At 62.3% G+C, this 14,102-nt stretch overlaps 1 protein-coding gene across 2 annotated transcripts; it reads right to left on the minus strand.

The window, feature by feature from the left end:
- Positions 1–797: 797 nt before the first annotated feature.
- Positions 798–13,474, minus strand: Rac2 (Rac family small GTPase 2). 2 transcript variants are annotated; one of them, XM_042693216.1, is made up of 7 exons: positions 13,329–13,474; positions 11,407–11,478; positions 6,598–6,715; positions 6,110–6,172; positions 5,549–5,708; positions 3,382–3,514; positions 798–1,270 (listed from the first exon to the last, which is right to left on the minus strand). In XM_042693216.1, the coding sequence occupies exons 1-6, from the start codon at positions 13,361–13,363 to the stop codon at positions 3,384–3,386; spliced, it is 579 nt and encodes a 192-aa protein (XP_042549150.1). In that variant the 5' UTR covers positions 13,364–13,474; the 3' UTR covers positions 798–1,270; positions 3,382–3,383. The 2 variants fall into 2 exon arrangements, with proteins under 2 accessions (XP_042549150.1, XP_042549149.1); XM_042693215.1 differs by having other exon boundaries at positions 798–1,500; positions 13,329–13,473.
- Positions 13,475–14,102: the final 628 nt, after the last annotated feature.

Genomic DNA, 14,102 nt, shown 5'->3' on the forward strand with positions numbered 1-14,102 from the left:
GCCTGAAAGTGGGGACTCTTGTGTGGCAGTGTCCCACACATCTCTAGCCGGCCCTGGCACAGAGGTGGTGAGCAGCAGCTGTGTACTGGTGAGAAATGACAAGCTTGGCTAGACAGAGCCACCATCATGAGGAAGGGAGGGCTGATGTCCTGCAAGAGAGGGGACAGAGGAGGGGACAGACTCAAGGCCAGACCCTTGTCACTACCCACAGCAACCCACCGCTCGTCAGAGCCCTGCTTCTGCTGGGGCCAGACTCGTTCCTGTGACCTCGGATTATAGCTTACTGACACTCAGGTTCTCAAAGCCCTTCCATCCAGAGTGGAAAGCAACTGCTCCGCCCTCTACCACTCCCGCTCCAAGGTCTGGCCAATCAGGACACCACGTCCCTCTGACGAAAAAAAAATGATTGGTTGAAGTTTGTCCAATCAGAGTATACTTTCATTGAACGCATGTGATCCAGGCTTGGCCAATCAAGGCACAGCATCCCTCTTTTAAAAAAATGATTGGTTGAAGCATGTCCAATCAGAATAAACTCTCATTTAGTGCATGTGGGCCAAGCATGGCCAATCAGGGCACAGCATCATTCTGACAAAAACATGATTGGTTGAAGCTCATCCAATCAGAGTCAACCCTCATTAAAACTTGGGGGGGACACTTGCTCTCTCTCCCTGAGGGTCATATGCTTGAGAAGGAGCCATCAGCAGAAGACAGAGCCAAGACATACAGAAAAACAAACTTCAATGAAAACGTTCAACCTCCCCTGACCCACCCTGGACCAACTTCACCTGAAATCATGATAGTTCCAAACATGAATGAAGTTTATTTTCCATATAAGCAGGTTGAGTTGGGCTTTCTATTTGCAATAGCAAAAGTCCTGACTGGCAAGTATGAAATTTCTGAGTCTCTCAGGCAGACGAAGCTCAGGTCCTGCATACTCACAGCAAGCCTTGAGAGATGGCAGAGGGGCATGAGCCCAGACCCTTGGCTGGCTGGGCAGATACCACAGAGATTTACAGAAATTGATCTGTTTTATATTATGCTCTCCAGAAAAAGACCAGAGGATCAAGCTTCTCAGCCACTCTTTTTCACTCCGGGGAAGGAGAATGTTCAGAAAAGCTGGTCAGTAGTTACTGGAGCAAGAACCAAGTCCCAGGAGGCGTGAGAATGCAGCCGGGAACCATGAGGCTAGAAGCTCTGGGAGGGGTGTCGCACGGGCATTTGCTGCCAGGTGATGGGTGCCTTGCTGGGCCCCAGGGCTCCCCTACAGTCCCTGGAAAGGTAGAAGCATGCGGGGAAAAGATGCAGGGTCTGCAAACCCGCTCTCTCCCACCCCAGGGGGCTGGGCAGTGGGGAGAAGACAATTCATCAAGCTCAGCACCCCCCCCACACACACTAAGAGCTACCACAGGGAGGGGGCCGCATGGCCAACCGCGGCGCCATCTGGCTTTGGGTGGGGGACCAGAGGATAGAACCGTGTGGGTGCCAGGGCCGGGGTGCCCCCTGCAAAGGAGACAGGCAGCTGTGAGTTCGAGGGAAAGGTGGAATCTACAGAGCTCAGCTTTCCTGGCTTATAGCTCGTTCCTCCCTCTGGGTCTATGCCCACCCATCAAGACTGCTCTCTCTGCTCCTCCCACCTCCCCACCCCTCCACCCTCTGTTGCCATGATGGAGACTGGGGCCAGCTCAACTATCCGAGGTGCTTCAGCTGCAGGGGTGGGCCAAGCAGCAGCCCCAGGGCCCCTGTACCCCAGCTTAGGTGACTGGGCCTATCCTGACACACTGGAGATTTCCTGTGGGAAGAGGGCTCCACAGGTCAGGACTGACCCAGGCCAATGACAAGGTGGTGGGGAAACTGAGACACCTCAATACCCTCTGTGCATCTGGCCTGGCCTGGATGCCGCTCTCCGGTGCAGGCACTGGCCTGGGTTGGTGGGAAGGGCGGAGCAGCAGGGGGCGGGAGGGGGCGGGGCCGAGGCGGAGCACCTACCCCTAGAGGAGGCTGCAGAGGCGGGGCCGGGGGCGGGGCAGCGGGGGGCGGGGCCGGGGCGGGGCCGGAGCACCTACCCCTAGAGGAGGCTGCAGGGGCGAGGGCGGGCGTGGCAGCGGGGGTGGGGCGGGGCCAGGGGCGGAGCACCTACCCCTAGAGGAGGCTGCAGGGGCGGGGGCTGGGGGCGGGGCCGGGGGTGGCGGGGGCGGGGCCGGAGCACCTACCCCTAGAGGAGGCTGCAGGGGCGGGGCCGGGGGCGTGACAGTGAGGGCGGGGCCGGGGCGGGGCCGGGGGCGGGGCACCTACGCCTAGAGGAGGCTGCAGGGGCGGGGCGGGGCGTGGCATCGAGGGAGGGGCCGGGGGCGGGGCCGGGGCACCTACCCCTAGAGGAGGCTGCAGGGGTGGGGCGGGGCCTGGGCGGGCCGGGGGCGGGGTCGGGGCACCTACCCCTAGAGGAGGCTGCAGGGGCGGGGCGGGGCCTGGGCGGGCCGGGGGCGGGGCCGGGGGCGGAGCACCTACCCCTAGAGGAGGCTGCAGGGGCGGGGTGGGGCCTGGGCGGGCCGGAGGCGGGGCCGGGGCACCTACCCCTAGAGGAGGCTGCAGGGGCGGGGCGGGGCCTGGGGCGGAGCACCTACCCCCAGAGGAGGCTGCAGGGGCGGGGCGGGGCCGGGGCGGAGCACCTACCCCTAGAGGAGGCTGCAGGGGCGGGGCGGGGGCGGGGCCGGGGGCGGGGCCAGGGGCGGAGCACCTACCCCTAGAGGAGGCTGCAGGGGCGGGCGGGGCGTGGCAGAGAGGGAGGGGTCGGGGGTGGGGCCAGGGCACCTACCCCTAGAGGAGGCTGCAGGGGCGGGGCCGGGGGCGTGGCAGCGAGGGCGGGGCCGGGGGCGGGGCCGGGGGCGGGGCACCTACCCCTAGAGGAGGCTGCAGGGGCGGGGGCGGGGCCGGGGGCGGGGCGGGGCCAGGGGCGGAGCACCTACCCCTAGAGGAGGCTGCAGGGGCGGGGCTGGGGGCGGGGCAGCGGGGGCGGGGCGGGGCCAGGGGCGGAGCACCTACCCCTAGAGGAGGCTGCAGGGGCGGGGGCGGGGCGTGGCAGCGGGGGCGGGGGCGTGGCGGCGGGGGCGGAGCCGGGGGCGGAGCACCTACCCCTAGAGGAGGCTGCAGGGGCGGGGGCTGGGGGCGGGGCAGCGGGGGCGGGGCTGGGGCGGGGCCGGCGGGGGCGGGGCCGGGGGGTCCTACCCCTAGAGGAGGCTGCAGGGGCGGGGCCGGGGGCGGGGCCGGGGGCGGGGCACCTACCCCTAGAGGAGGCTGCAGGGGCGGGGCCGGGGGCGGGGCACCTACCCCTAGAGGAGGCTGCAGGGGCGGGGCCGGGGGCGGGGCCGGGGGCGGGGCACCTACCCCTAGAGGAGGCTGCAGGGGCGCTTGGGCTGCCGCGTGGGCTGCGGGCACAGCACGGCGCGGATGGCCTCGTCGAAGACGGTCTTCAGGCCCCTCTGGGTGAGAGCCGAGCATTCCAGGTACTTCACGGAGTCTGCGGGATGGGGCCCAGGCTGAAGTCTGTGTCCCAAGACACAGCACCAAGCACCAAACGGGGCCCCTGGGAGCTCTGTCACCCTGAGCAGGAGAGTTCTCATGTGGGCCGTGGGGCTGGGAGAGGGGAAGACGTCGGGGCAGACCTGTGCCATTAGACGCTGCCCTCCTGCTCCAAGGATGAGGCTCAATGGCCCCTGTTCTAGAAAGCAGCCATGGGCATGCGCCAACCTTCCCAGGGTGCATGGGCTCCACACCAAGAACCCCAGCTTCCATTTGCCTGTCCCCTAGCACCAGCCCCTCACTGCCACATGCTGGACACAGAACCTCCACCCAGGGCAGCCCAGGTGAGTGGGGGGCCCCAAGGGGACTCCAGACAGCACCGGCCCTGCCAGGGACAGGCCTGGGGCCAGGAGAAGTCCTGGGAGTCCCCATTTTGCAGACAGGAAACCGGACCAGAGAGGGACAGCCATGAGCCCAGAGGCTCATGGGAAACAGGGAGCAGGGACCACAGGAAGGGCCACTCCGGTGGGGAGGGGGGAAGCTCTAAGGCCAGGCTGGGGCTGGGCTGGGAGACAGGACCAGGGACAAGGAGGAGATGGAGCTTCAAAGTCATTCTTGGCTGACCTGTCCCTGACAGGCCCCAAGGCCCTTTCTTCTCCAGGAGGAGGTGACCATGAGGCCCACCTCGGCCCCTGGCTGCCTCCTTGGGACTGGCTCCCATCTTGGCCAACTCGGACCTGAGGGTTGGCCTCAGGGGACAGAGCAGCTGCCCCTGGCCTCCTGGGCCCCCGGGCCTGGCCTGGCCTGACCAGATGTGCTCCCACACGACACGCCAGGCTGACGTGGACGGAGCCCTTCCTGGAATCAGGCTGGGACGTGCCTCCTTCCTCGTCAGTCTCACCGAGACGCTCATCACCACACTTGATGGAGGAGGACACTGAGGCTCCTCAGACTGAGATGCCCACCAGACAGGGAGACCTGAGGCCCAGATGGGGGCAGAGCCACTAACCCCGGGTCACACTGGAGCTCAGACCAGAACCCTCCCGCTGTCCCATGCCACGGGAGGCGGAAGTGGAAGATCAAGAGTTCAAGGCCATCCTGGGCTACAGTGAGGGATTCTGACCCAAAAAAAAGAAAGCAAGAGAGAAAGAGAGATCCTAAAACCTAAAGGGTCCGGAGTGGTCAAGAGCCTAGCATGAGCTGGGTTGGGGCTCCATCTCCCTGCTGTCTGGAAGGGCCCGAGGACTGGGGTGGGAGGAGGGGACCCACGGGTAAGCAGCGATGCCCAGGGCAGGTCATGTCACAGGAAGAAGGGCTGCGGTTTCTCTTCCTGTAGAGATGCCAGGCCCCTCCCGTTTCCGTACAGGAAGGGGTGGGCTGAGGGGTGGGGCCTGCAGGACCCCCTGGGGAGGCAGGGGCAGGTGGTCTAGGGACAGGCTCAGAGCCAGCAAGCCTGGGAAAACCACAAGAGAGGAGGACCCAGAGTGGACTCCAACCCAGTGCAGGCCATCAGGGCCGGGGAGGCCCCTATCCACCCCCAGAAATCCACTTCCTTCCTTCAGATCCTGCTCAGCTGCCCCTCCCATGGCCTGGGGAATCCTGTCACTGCCCTGCCCTGTGGCATGGCCGCATGGGGAGGAGGGGAGGAACGTGGCACCTTTCCAATCCACCGCCTCCAGGAGGCCCTCCAGGAAAGCCAGGCTGGACCTGCCCATCCTCCACGCTGCACAGCCCAGGCCATCTGTGACCCCAAACCACTCCTGCCTGTCCAACCTCATCCCTTGTCTCTCCAGCCACCTACAGATGTGACCCACACACGGTGCGGCGGCTTCGTTCCCTTCCTTCTCCCAAAGCCAGAGCTTTGGGGCCAAAGCCAGAGCTATATCCCCAGTTCTTCAAGATGAGGAAACACAGCCCAGAGAGGTTAGGTGACTGGCCCCAGGTCACACAGCTAGCCAGAAATTGAACCATGTGGCCTAGTCCTGAGTGGAGGCGGTGTCAGACCCTCCCCCCCCCACACCCAGCACCCTACCGATCTCCTTGGCCAGCGCCAGGCCCTGTGGGTAGGTGATGGGGGCCAGCTTCTTCTCTTTCAGCTTCTCGATGGTGTCCTTATCATCCCGCAGGTCCAGCTTGGTGCCCACCAGGATTATAGGGGTGCTGGGGCAGTGGTGGCGTACCTCGGGGTACCACTGGGTGAGGAAGGAGGGTGCCCCGGGGACAGCAGAGGGGCGGGAGGGGTGAGGAGAGGACCGTTTAGTTGGGCCGGTGGGCCAGAGTCACGCGGGTGTGGGGACAGAGATAGAAGGATGTCCAGAAAGAGGGGACAAGATTTGAGCCGGAGACAAGAGGTGGGCACGAGGCTCCCTGGAGATAAGGGCGTGAGAGGGGAGGGAAGGAAGGGGGGACGGGACGGGACACGTGGAGGGGGCGGGAGCCTCTGAGTCTCATGCCTCCACCCCTGTCCCTACCAGACATTCTCTGCCATGGACTCCGCTGCCCCGGGCCAGGCCTTGGGGTGCCAGTCCCTCCGTCCCTCTCCCTCCCCCTCCCTCCCCCTCCCTCCCCCTGTTCCCCCTCCCTCTCAGCTCACCTTGGCTCGGACATTCTCGTAGGAGGCGGGACTGACCAGAGAGAAGCAGATGAGGAAGACATCCTGGGGACACAGTGGACCCGTGAGGGAACCCAGACATGTCCGAAGCCTGCCCCTACCCCCCATGCCCGGGCAGCCATGCCGAGGAGCAGCCCGGGCTCCATGAGGGGACTAGGGTGTGGGCAAGGCCCCGCCCCTTGAGCATCCCGCCCCGCCCCCTTCCCCTCAGTGGTCCAGTCCAGCACCGTTGGCCAGAGGGGCCTGTCCGGCCAGCGAAGGGCAGAGGCTGGCAGTGCTGTACCAGGCTCCAGACGAGGCCTCTGCCCACACAGGGCCGGCGGAGCAGGGCAGGGCCGGTCTGGGCTGACGGGGAGAGGCGGAGTTGGCCAGGTCCTGCTGGCCTGGCCGCATCTGAGGGCAGGGAGGCCCGGAGGCCGGGGCTGCCGGAGGCCGGGGCTGCGGGGGGCCGGGACTGCAAGGCCGCTCACCGTCTGGGGGTAGGAGAGTGGCCGGAGACGGTCGTAATCCTCCTGGCCAGCCGTGTCCCACAGCCCCAGGTTCACCGGCTTGCTGTCCACCATCACATTGGCTGAATAGTTGTCAAACCTGCCAGGAGTGGACAAGATGGGAACGGGGCCAGCCAGACTCCAGGGCCCAGGATGTCTGGTTCACGTTGATCTACTCAGAGGCTGAGACTCAGAGAAGGGCTGCAACGGGCCCAACGTCACACAGCACCATACAGCTGGGCTGCCTTTCATGTTTATTCCTTACTGACTCATTATAATAAAACATTTAAAATATCAATAAGCCAAAAGAGGATAGTACTTCTTGATCCATTTTCTGCCATCCCCTGTCTCTCGGAAAGGTCACGTTTGGGGCTGCATAATATTCCTTCTGGGATTTGATGAGCATGAACCCCAGCTGTGCCAGAGTTTATTCAATGGCTGCTCAGCCCAGAAGCCAAGCCTGAGACAAGGGGATGTGCAGGGGTGTGGAGGGCCCCAGGAGCCTTGTGGAAATGCTTGCCCATCATCATGAACACTGAGACCGACACTGAAGAGCAGTCCGGCAGAGTTCTGGGCCCAGCGAGGCTCACCCTGCCCGTCGCCCTCTGCCCAGGTCCAAATAGCCCCCACCATCCTGACCGGTGACCCCCGCACTCTCCAGACCTCAGCCCCTGCCTGTGCCTGGAAGCCCTTCTACCCCTTTCCATTCTGGCCTCCTATTCATGCTTCAAAACCCTGCCTGAGAAATCCTCCTCCATGCAGAACTTCCCTGCTCCCGCTATGGAAGTCCCCTTCCTCAGGCCATGGCTCAGCCTGGACCTTGAGCAGGTATTTAGTGTCTCTGTCCCCACTGAAGGCAGGGCTCCCATGTGCCCCCCCAAAAGAAAACATCAGAGCCAGGGGTGTCACAGGGCGCTGGCTCAGCAACGGACAGGGTCCTGGCTATCTCTGAACTCCTCCCACAGCCTGGAAAGCTCTGGGAACAGCACCCCAACTTTCCACACGCCCCTCCCTCCTCCTGCTGGCTGCCTGACTCTTACTCACCCTTCCGGAGCCTCTCCTGACCCACAGCCACCATTGCCACACCCCCCCCCAGCTCTCCCCGGGGACTCGGTACCCCAGGGTGGGCCCTGCGTGTTCCACCAGCCCCTGAGCCAGCCTCCAGTCCCCTGTGCTCGCCTGCCAGGGCGCTTCCCGAGGAAGGAGCCATGCCAGACACCCCCGGTCCGGTGGGGACACAGGCACTGCTGCTCAGGAGGCTGAGAGCTGAGGACTGAGCTTCAAAGCCAGCTCGGACGGGAGAGTCCATGAAACTCTTCCAGAATAACCAGCAAAATGCCTGACTAGAGGTGTGGGTCAAGAGATAGAGCACCAGCCACGAGCAAGCAAGCCAAGAGTAGAAAGTACAATGTGCAAGCCTCAACACTAGCAATTAAAAGAGAAAATGTGTGCTAGTCTCGGGGCTGGAACTCAGGGCCTAGATGCTGTCTTTGAGCTTTTCTTTTTTTTTTTTTTTAACTCAAGATTAGCGCTTTGCCACGTAAGCTATAGCTTCTGGCTTTTTGGTGATTAACTGAAGAGTTTCATAGACTTTCCTGCCCAGGCTGGCTTCAAACCAGGATCCTCTGATCTCAGCCTCCCAAGTAGCTAGAATTACAAACATGAGACACTGGTGCCTGGAGAAAAAAAAAAAATTAAAGGAAACAAAGACAAAGGAAACGCAGCTTTGGGACACCTAGAGGGTGTCCCAGGCCCAGAGTTCAAGCCCCGTGACCAAAAAAAAAAAAAAAAAAGTCCAAGGCCAAGTGTGGCACTGAAGAGGCAGAGGATTAAGTTTGAGGCTGGCTTGGGCTACACAGTGTCCTCTAACATCTTGGGCCCAGAGAGTCCAAGAGTCCTGGGGGTCTCAGAGCCACTGCAATGAGAGAAGGCCTGGGCCCGGTCACAGCGCCCAGGCTTCGGGTGGGCGTTGTGCGATAGGTCCTGTCTTCCACAAGATGGAAGACAACAAGACTACATGCGACTGCTATCAGACAGATGGGGAAATTGAGGCCCCAGGAGGCTAGGTAGGTCTCCCAAGGCTGGCCAGCTCACAAACCTAGGTGAGCTCCGCCCTGCCTTGCCTCGTGCCAGGCCCCAGAGGATCACTAGGGACTCTTCGCCGGGGCCAGCGGTGTGACTCCAGGTGCATGCCCTGGCCTCGCTGAGAACCCAAAAAGAGAAACGTCCCTCTCCCCTGGGGCTGACAGGAGGATCGCAGGAGACAGCAGGCACTAGAACCTTCCGTGAAGGAGCTGACCTCAGCAATCTCATTATCTATGACCCCAGAGGCCTGTAGGCCTCTTCCTAGAGAACCAGGATCGTTCCTGATGCTGAATTCCTGGGGCCTCCATTACTTGAGAGCCTCCCACCAGACGAGGTCAGCCAGGCCCAGGGCTGCCCTTCCACACCACAGCAGCCAGCCTTCCCTCCTGTGTCCAGGGAGGAGCGAAGGGTGATGGGAGGAAAGGGACTTGCCGGGACATCCCGCCAGCCCCGTGAGCAACACAGCTATTTGTGGCTGGCCACAGCGGCACCACGGAGAGTTTTCCATGGGGAGGAAGGCAGGAAGATGGAAGGACAGGGCGGTCAAGATTCTTGGCCTTTGCAGTACAAGGCTGGCCTGGGCGTTTCTGCATAAGCTGGCTTTGAACCCTGATCCTCAGATCTCAGCCTCCTGAGTAGCTGGGATTCCGGTGTGAGTCACCACACACACCTCTTTAAGATCTTCCTTTGGTGCTGTACTTGAGTTTGAACTCGGATGCTTTGCTAGCTAGGTGCGCTATCATGGGAGCCTGTCCCTTTTTAGAGCTCACCTGGGCCTTGTCTTTCATGGAGTTATAAGGAGAAGGTAGACGGGGTCATCCCCCACCCATGTCACAGGATGGGGTCCTGCTGCCATCCATTAATATCCAGCACAGGGCCACTTCCAAAGCAGGCTCAGTCTCCTGATCTGAAAAGGAGCCAAGCTCTCCTGGGGCCCTCTGGGATGTAGGGCATAAATCAGCAGGCTATAAATGTCAAGGCCGAAGGGAGGGGTGAGGAAGTCCTGTCAGCATCCTTCCAGAGGAAGGCCACTGGCCTCTGAGGTGGAGGGGGGGGAGGTAAGAGGGATACTGAGGAGGCGGTGGAGAGAGCCAATCAGGAGCTAGCTCCAAGGGTCCTGATGCCTGATTGGCTGGCCGGCAGTACAGCCCACCCCTCCCCAGGTATTAATTCCCAAGCTGCACGTTCAGGTCCCGCCCCTTAGCTGCTCACCCTCCAGGATTGGCCCAGTTCAGCACCTCAATTGGTTCAATTGCCTGCGGCAGGTCCTCCCCCAGCCCCATCTGCCCCTGGCTCTGAGCTCTCCGGCTACCTGCTTTCCCAAGCCCCCCTTTTCCTCCACCTCCAATGTCAAGTGTGACTTTTTTCTCTCTCTCAGTCCCAGGAGCACAGGCCCCTCTGGGCCTAGTCCAGGACTGAGCAAGGGCTGGGCGCTGGCAGACAAGGGAGGAAGGATCTGGGACTGGTTAATCCTTCCCGGGACTCCACATTTCATCACCAGGAAGCGTTGCAAGATGGGGCCAGATGCCCAGACCTTCTGTCAGGGGCCCGTCCCGTGGGTGGCTCCCCAACAGAATCAGCCCTGACCCAACCCCTTCGAGGGCCCAGCCGGGTGGAACGTCAGAAAGACTCTCGCCAATTAACCACCAGAAAACCAGAAGTGGTGCTGTGGCTCCAGGTGGTAGAGCACAAACTTGGAGCCAAAGAGCTCAGGGACGGTGCCCAGGCCCTGAGCTCAAGCCCCATGGCCAAAAGAAGAAAAAAAAGTTTGAGCAGTGGGGACCCCAGCAACCCTCCACTTGGCCCTGGGCTCTGAAGCCAGGCTGGCCAGTGACCTTGGGGGATGGGCCACTTAGCTGCTGCGAGTCTGAGCTTCTGGGGGAACTCTGGTACTGTAACACCGCCTCCAGGAGGCAGGGCTGGCCCCCAGACCGGAGGCCCCGATGGAAGCCACCGTGCCTGAGTGAGATGCTGAGCTGGGACAGGGGGCTCAGGGGAGCCCTGGGTACAGCACAGGGGCATGAGAGACCGGACGGCTTCCTGGAGGAGGGGGCACTGGAGCGGGGCCTGCTGGCTTTTGTCACAAAAGCACTATGGGTAGAAGAGCCTGAGCAGAGGCCCTGAAGTAGGAGTGCTGGGAACTCAGAGCACGCTGCGCTTCAGACACTCAGAGGCCGAGATTGGAGGACTATGGTGCGAAGCCAGGCTCGGCAGACAGATCTGAGAGACTCTTATCTCCAGCAGAAGGCTGGAGGTGGAGCAGGGGCTCAAGTGGTAGAGTGCCAGCCTCTAGCAAAAAAAGAAAAGCTCGGAGACAGTGCCCAGCCCCTGAGTTCAAGCCCCCGTGGTGGCACACATAATAATAATAATAATAATTATTATTATTTTAAGGAACTCCCGGCAAAGCAGGGAGCCATGCTGGTGATCTGAGGGGGTAGGGGACTTCTCTGGGGGTGACAGGAGCACTGAGGCCACAAGCCACCCACCCCCCTCCCTCTGGGTCACATGACAGCCAGCTGCCACATCAAGGAACAGAGCTGGCCCCGGCCGCGACCCCCCCACCCCCCACCCCCCACCGGCCTCCACTCAGACCAGGCCCCTGGTCCCTTTTCTACCCTGGAAACAGCCTCTGGCTCCCCACAGCCATGCCCGACCCCCACCCCCTTCCCGACCTCCCAGCGGGTCCCGCCCCAGGGCCTCACTCACACGGTGGGGATGTATTCTCCCGGGAAGGCGTTGGTGGTATAGCTGATGAGCAGACACGTCTTGCCCACGGCTCTGCAAGACAGGAAATGAGAGGCTGCGAGACGGCCATGGCTCTGCCCGAGGCCTGGGGAGACCTCGGGGCCCTGTCTGGGCCTCCACTCCTGCATCCTCCAGCCTGGGCTTCCAGGAGGTCCCAGCATCCTCTGCTCCAGGCCTCAGTCTCCCCAGCTGAGACATCGGGCCAAAGTCACCCGAGGCCTTTAGGGAAGTGCAGATTTGGGGGTGCTCACCCCGATTCTGGTCCCTGAGCACAGTGAAAGTGGTGAGTCAGAGGGTTAAGACTCGAGACGGCACCCACCAGACCCAGATAAGGCTTGGGGGACCCCTGGGGCCTGAACTGGGCTCTGCTCTCTCAGTCTTGGGTTCAACTCTCAGCTCTACCACCTACAGGTGGCACAGCCTGGGGCAAGCCATCTAGCCTCCCTCTGCCTCCGTTTCCTGGCTTTGGCTTCGAGCCTGGTGCCCATGACAGCCAGCCAGGCCTCTTAGGGAAAGCTCGCACCCCTCCTTCCCCAACTCAGGTTTTGAGATGTGGGTTCAAATCCTCTGAGGTCTTGGAAAATTACTTAACTTCTCAGAGCTTCGATTTCTCACCTACAAAAACGGAATCTGTGAGGTTGGGGTTGGTGAGAGGTGAAGGATAAAACAGAGAGAGAAGCCAGGCGCCGGTGGCTCCCGCCTGTCCTCCTAGCTACCCAGGAGGCTGAGATCCGAGGGTCACGGTTAGACGCCAGCTCAGGCAGGAAAGTCCGTGAGACTCTGATCTCCAATAAACCACCAGAAAACCAGAAGTGGCACTGTGGTAGAGCGCTCGCCTTGAGCTGAAGAGCTCAGGGACAGCTCCCAGGCCCAGGGTTCAAGGCCCACAAATGGCAAAAACAAAAAACAGAGGGAGAGAGCTACACCTGTGCTTGCCTCCCCTCAGGCTGCGCCGCAGTCCAGAGCACCTGCCAGGCCGGGAGGGGGCAAGAGTAGCTCGGGGGGGGGGGGGGAAGGGGGGGAGGCCACGGGGGTCAGCACTGCTCCTCACCCCCCCCACCCCTGCTCTGCTCAGTCTCCTCACTTCGGGTCTGAGTGGCTGCTCCCCTCCTTCCCCTCCCCACCCACACAGGTGGAATGAGTAGAGCATAAGCCTTGACTTCTGCCCCCTGCCCAGTTCACACACACACACACACACACACACACACACACACACACACGAGCAAGGTGGGCTTCTCCCTGCCCCAACCCCAGCAACTCCATCAAGGTCAAGGCCAAGCCTCAAGGACTCAGCCAGGAAAGAGCCCAGGGGCCCCTGGGAGGCTGCAGGTTCTCCCTCCCAGCGGTCTCGCTGCAGAATGGGGGAGCAGGCTAGAACCCCTGGGAGGAGCAGAAGGGCCCCAGGGTGCACCCGTGGGCTGGGCCCTAATACGCCTGGCCGGCTGGCCTATGTTGTACTCATTCTGCAGATGAGGAAACTAACCCAGACCGCCCCACCAAGGTCACCCCTCCATGGCCTCCTCCTGCCCCACCCCTGCCCTCCGCCCTCCCCTGCCCCGTCCCCTGCAGTGACCAGAGCCCAGCTCAAAGGACAAATGGTCAGCCGGCCTCGAACCTGCATCTGCACCTGTACCTTGGAGCTGGGCTTTGTGGGATCACAGCCCCAGCTCTCTTCTATAGCAGGAGCCCTGGGACTGCCACCCACCCACTGTCCTGTGTCCCCCCCACACCCAGGTGGCTTCTGGGGAGGGGCGCGCCGTCCTCACCCACCCCAGTGTACTCTCTTAAGAAAGGAAGCGACTCCCCAGCCTTCGGGCTCCCCCAGCCTCCCGGCTCCCGGGTGTCTCAGGAGGGAACATGGGGAAGTTCAGCCAGGTACCTACCCATCTCCCACCACCACGCATTTGATGGCCTGCATGGTGTCCGCAGCCGCAGGGACAGGGGTGAGCTGAGGGCTGAGAGGTCTGTGTGGGGGGCCCGGGTGCGGAGAGGCAGGCGGGTGCCCCAGCTGTGGAGGCAGGAGGCGGGAGGAAGCGGAAGGGGAACTTACCCAACCCGGGCTGCTGGCCCCACAGGCTGGCGGCTTGCACAGGGCGGGGCATGTGGTCTGGGACCAGCCAGGGGCCCTCAGGTGCTGAGCCCAGCCCTGGCCACCCCCTGGTGCCCTCTGGGCTGGGAGACCCCACTTCCTGCCCACAAACAAGCAGAGCCTGAGTCCTCCAAGGACCTGCAGCTTCCAAGAATTCGCTCCGCCTCAGGCCTGAGCACAGGCATTAAATGAGCGCCTACTGTGTGCTGGGCATAGTACCAGGGGGCTGGTGACTGGGCCAGGAGATACCTGGGCACACAGGCGGTGCCCCCCCGAAAAAGCCTGGCCCAGACTGGGAGTGCAGGGGTGGCAGTGGGGAAGGAAGGGGAGGGGAGAGGAGAGAGAGGATAAATGGGGGCCCCTCAGTACCCCGCCTGGCCAGCCTTGAGCAGCCCGCGGGGCCCCAAACCCTGGCAACCAGAGGCAGCTGAAATCAATGCTGTGGTCAAGAGGCCCCAGCTGCCATTTGGGGGTCAAAGCCCGAGGCCCACAGCTCAGTGAGGGGAAGAAGGAGGTGTGCGCCCCGGAACAGGAAACACTACCTCCCCCGGTTGGGTCCAAGGTCACT

The sequence above is a fragment of the Dipodomys spectabilis genome, unplaced genomic scaffold (genome assembly GCF_019054845.1).
Source record: "Dipodomys spectabilis isolate Male_0828 unplaced genomic scaffold, ASM1905484v1 ptg000163l, whole genome shotgun sequence".
In the NCBI taxonomy this organism is placed as follows: Eukaryota; Metazoa; Chordata; class Mammalia; order Rodentia; family Heteromyidae; genus Dipodomys; species Dipodomys spectabilis.

Bases quoted from the DNA above. Each gene is read 5' to 3' on its own strand.
- Rac2 (XM_042693216.1), bottom strand. From the start codon at position 13,363: ATGCAGGCCATCAAATGCGTGGTGGTGGGAGATGG. The intron at 11,479-13,328 runs GTAGGTACCTGG...CCTGTCTTGCAG, and splicing joins TGCGTGGTGGTGGGAGATGG to AGCCGTGGGCAAGACGTGTC. The intron at 5,709-6,109 runs GTGAGCTGAGAG...TTCCTCACCCAG, and splicing joins ACGAGAATGTCCGAGCCAAG to TGGTACCCCGAGGTACGCCA.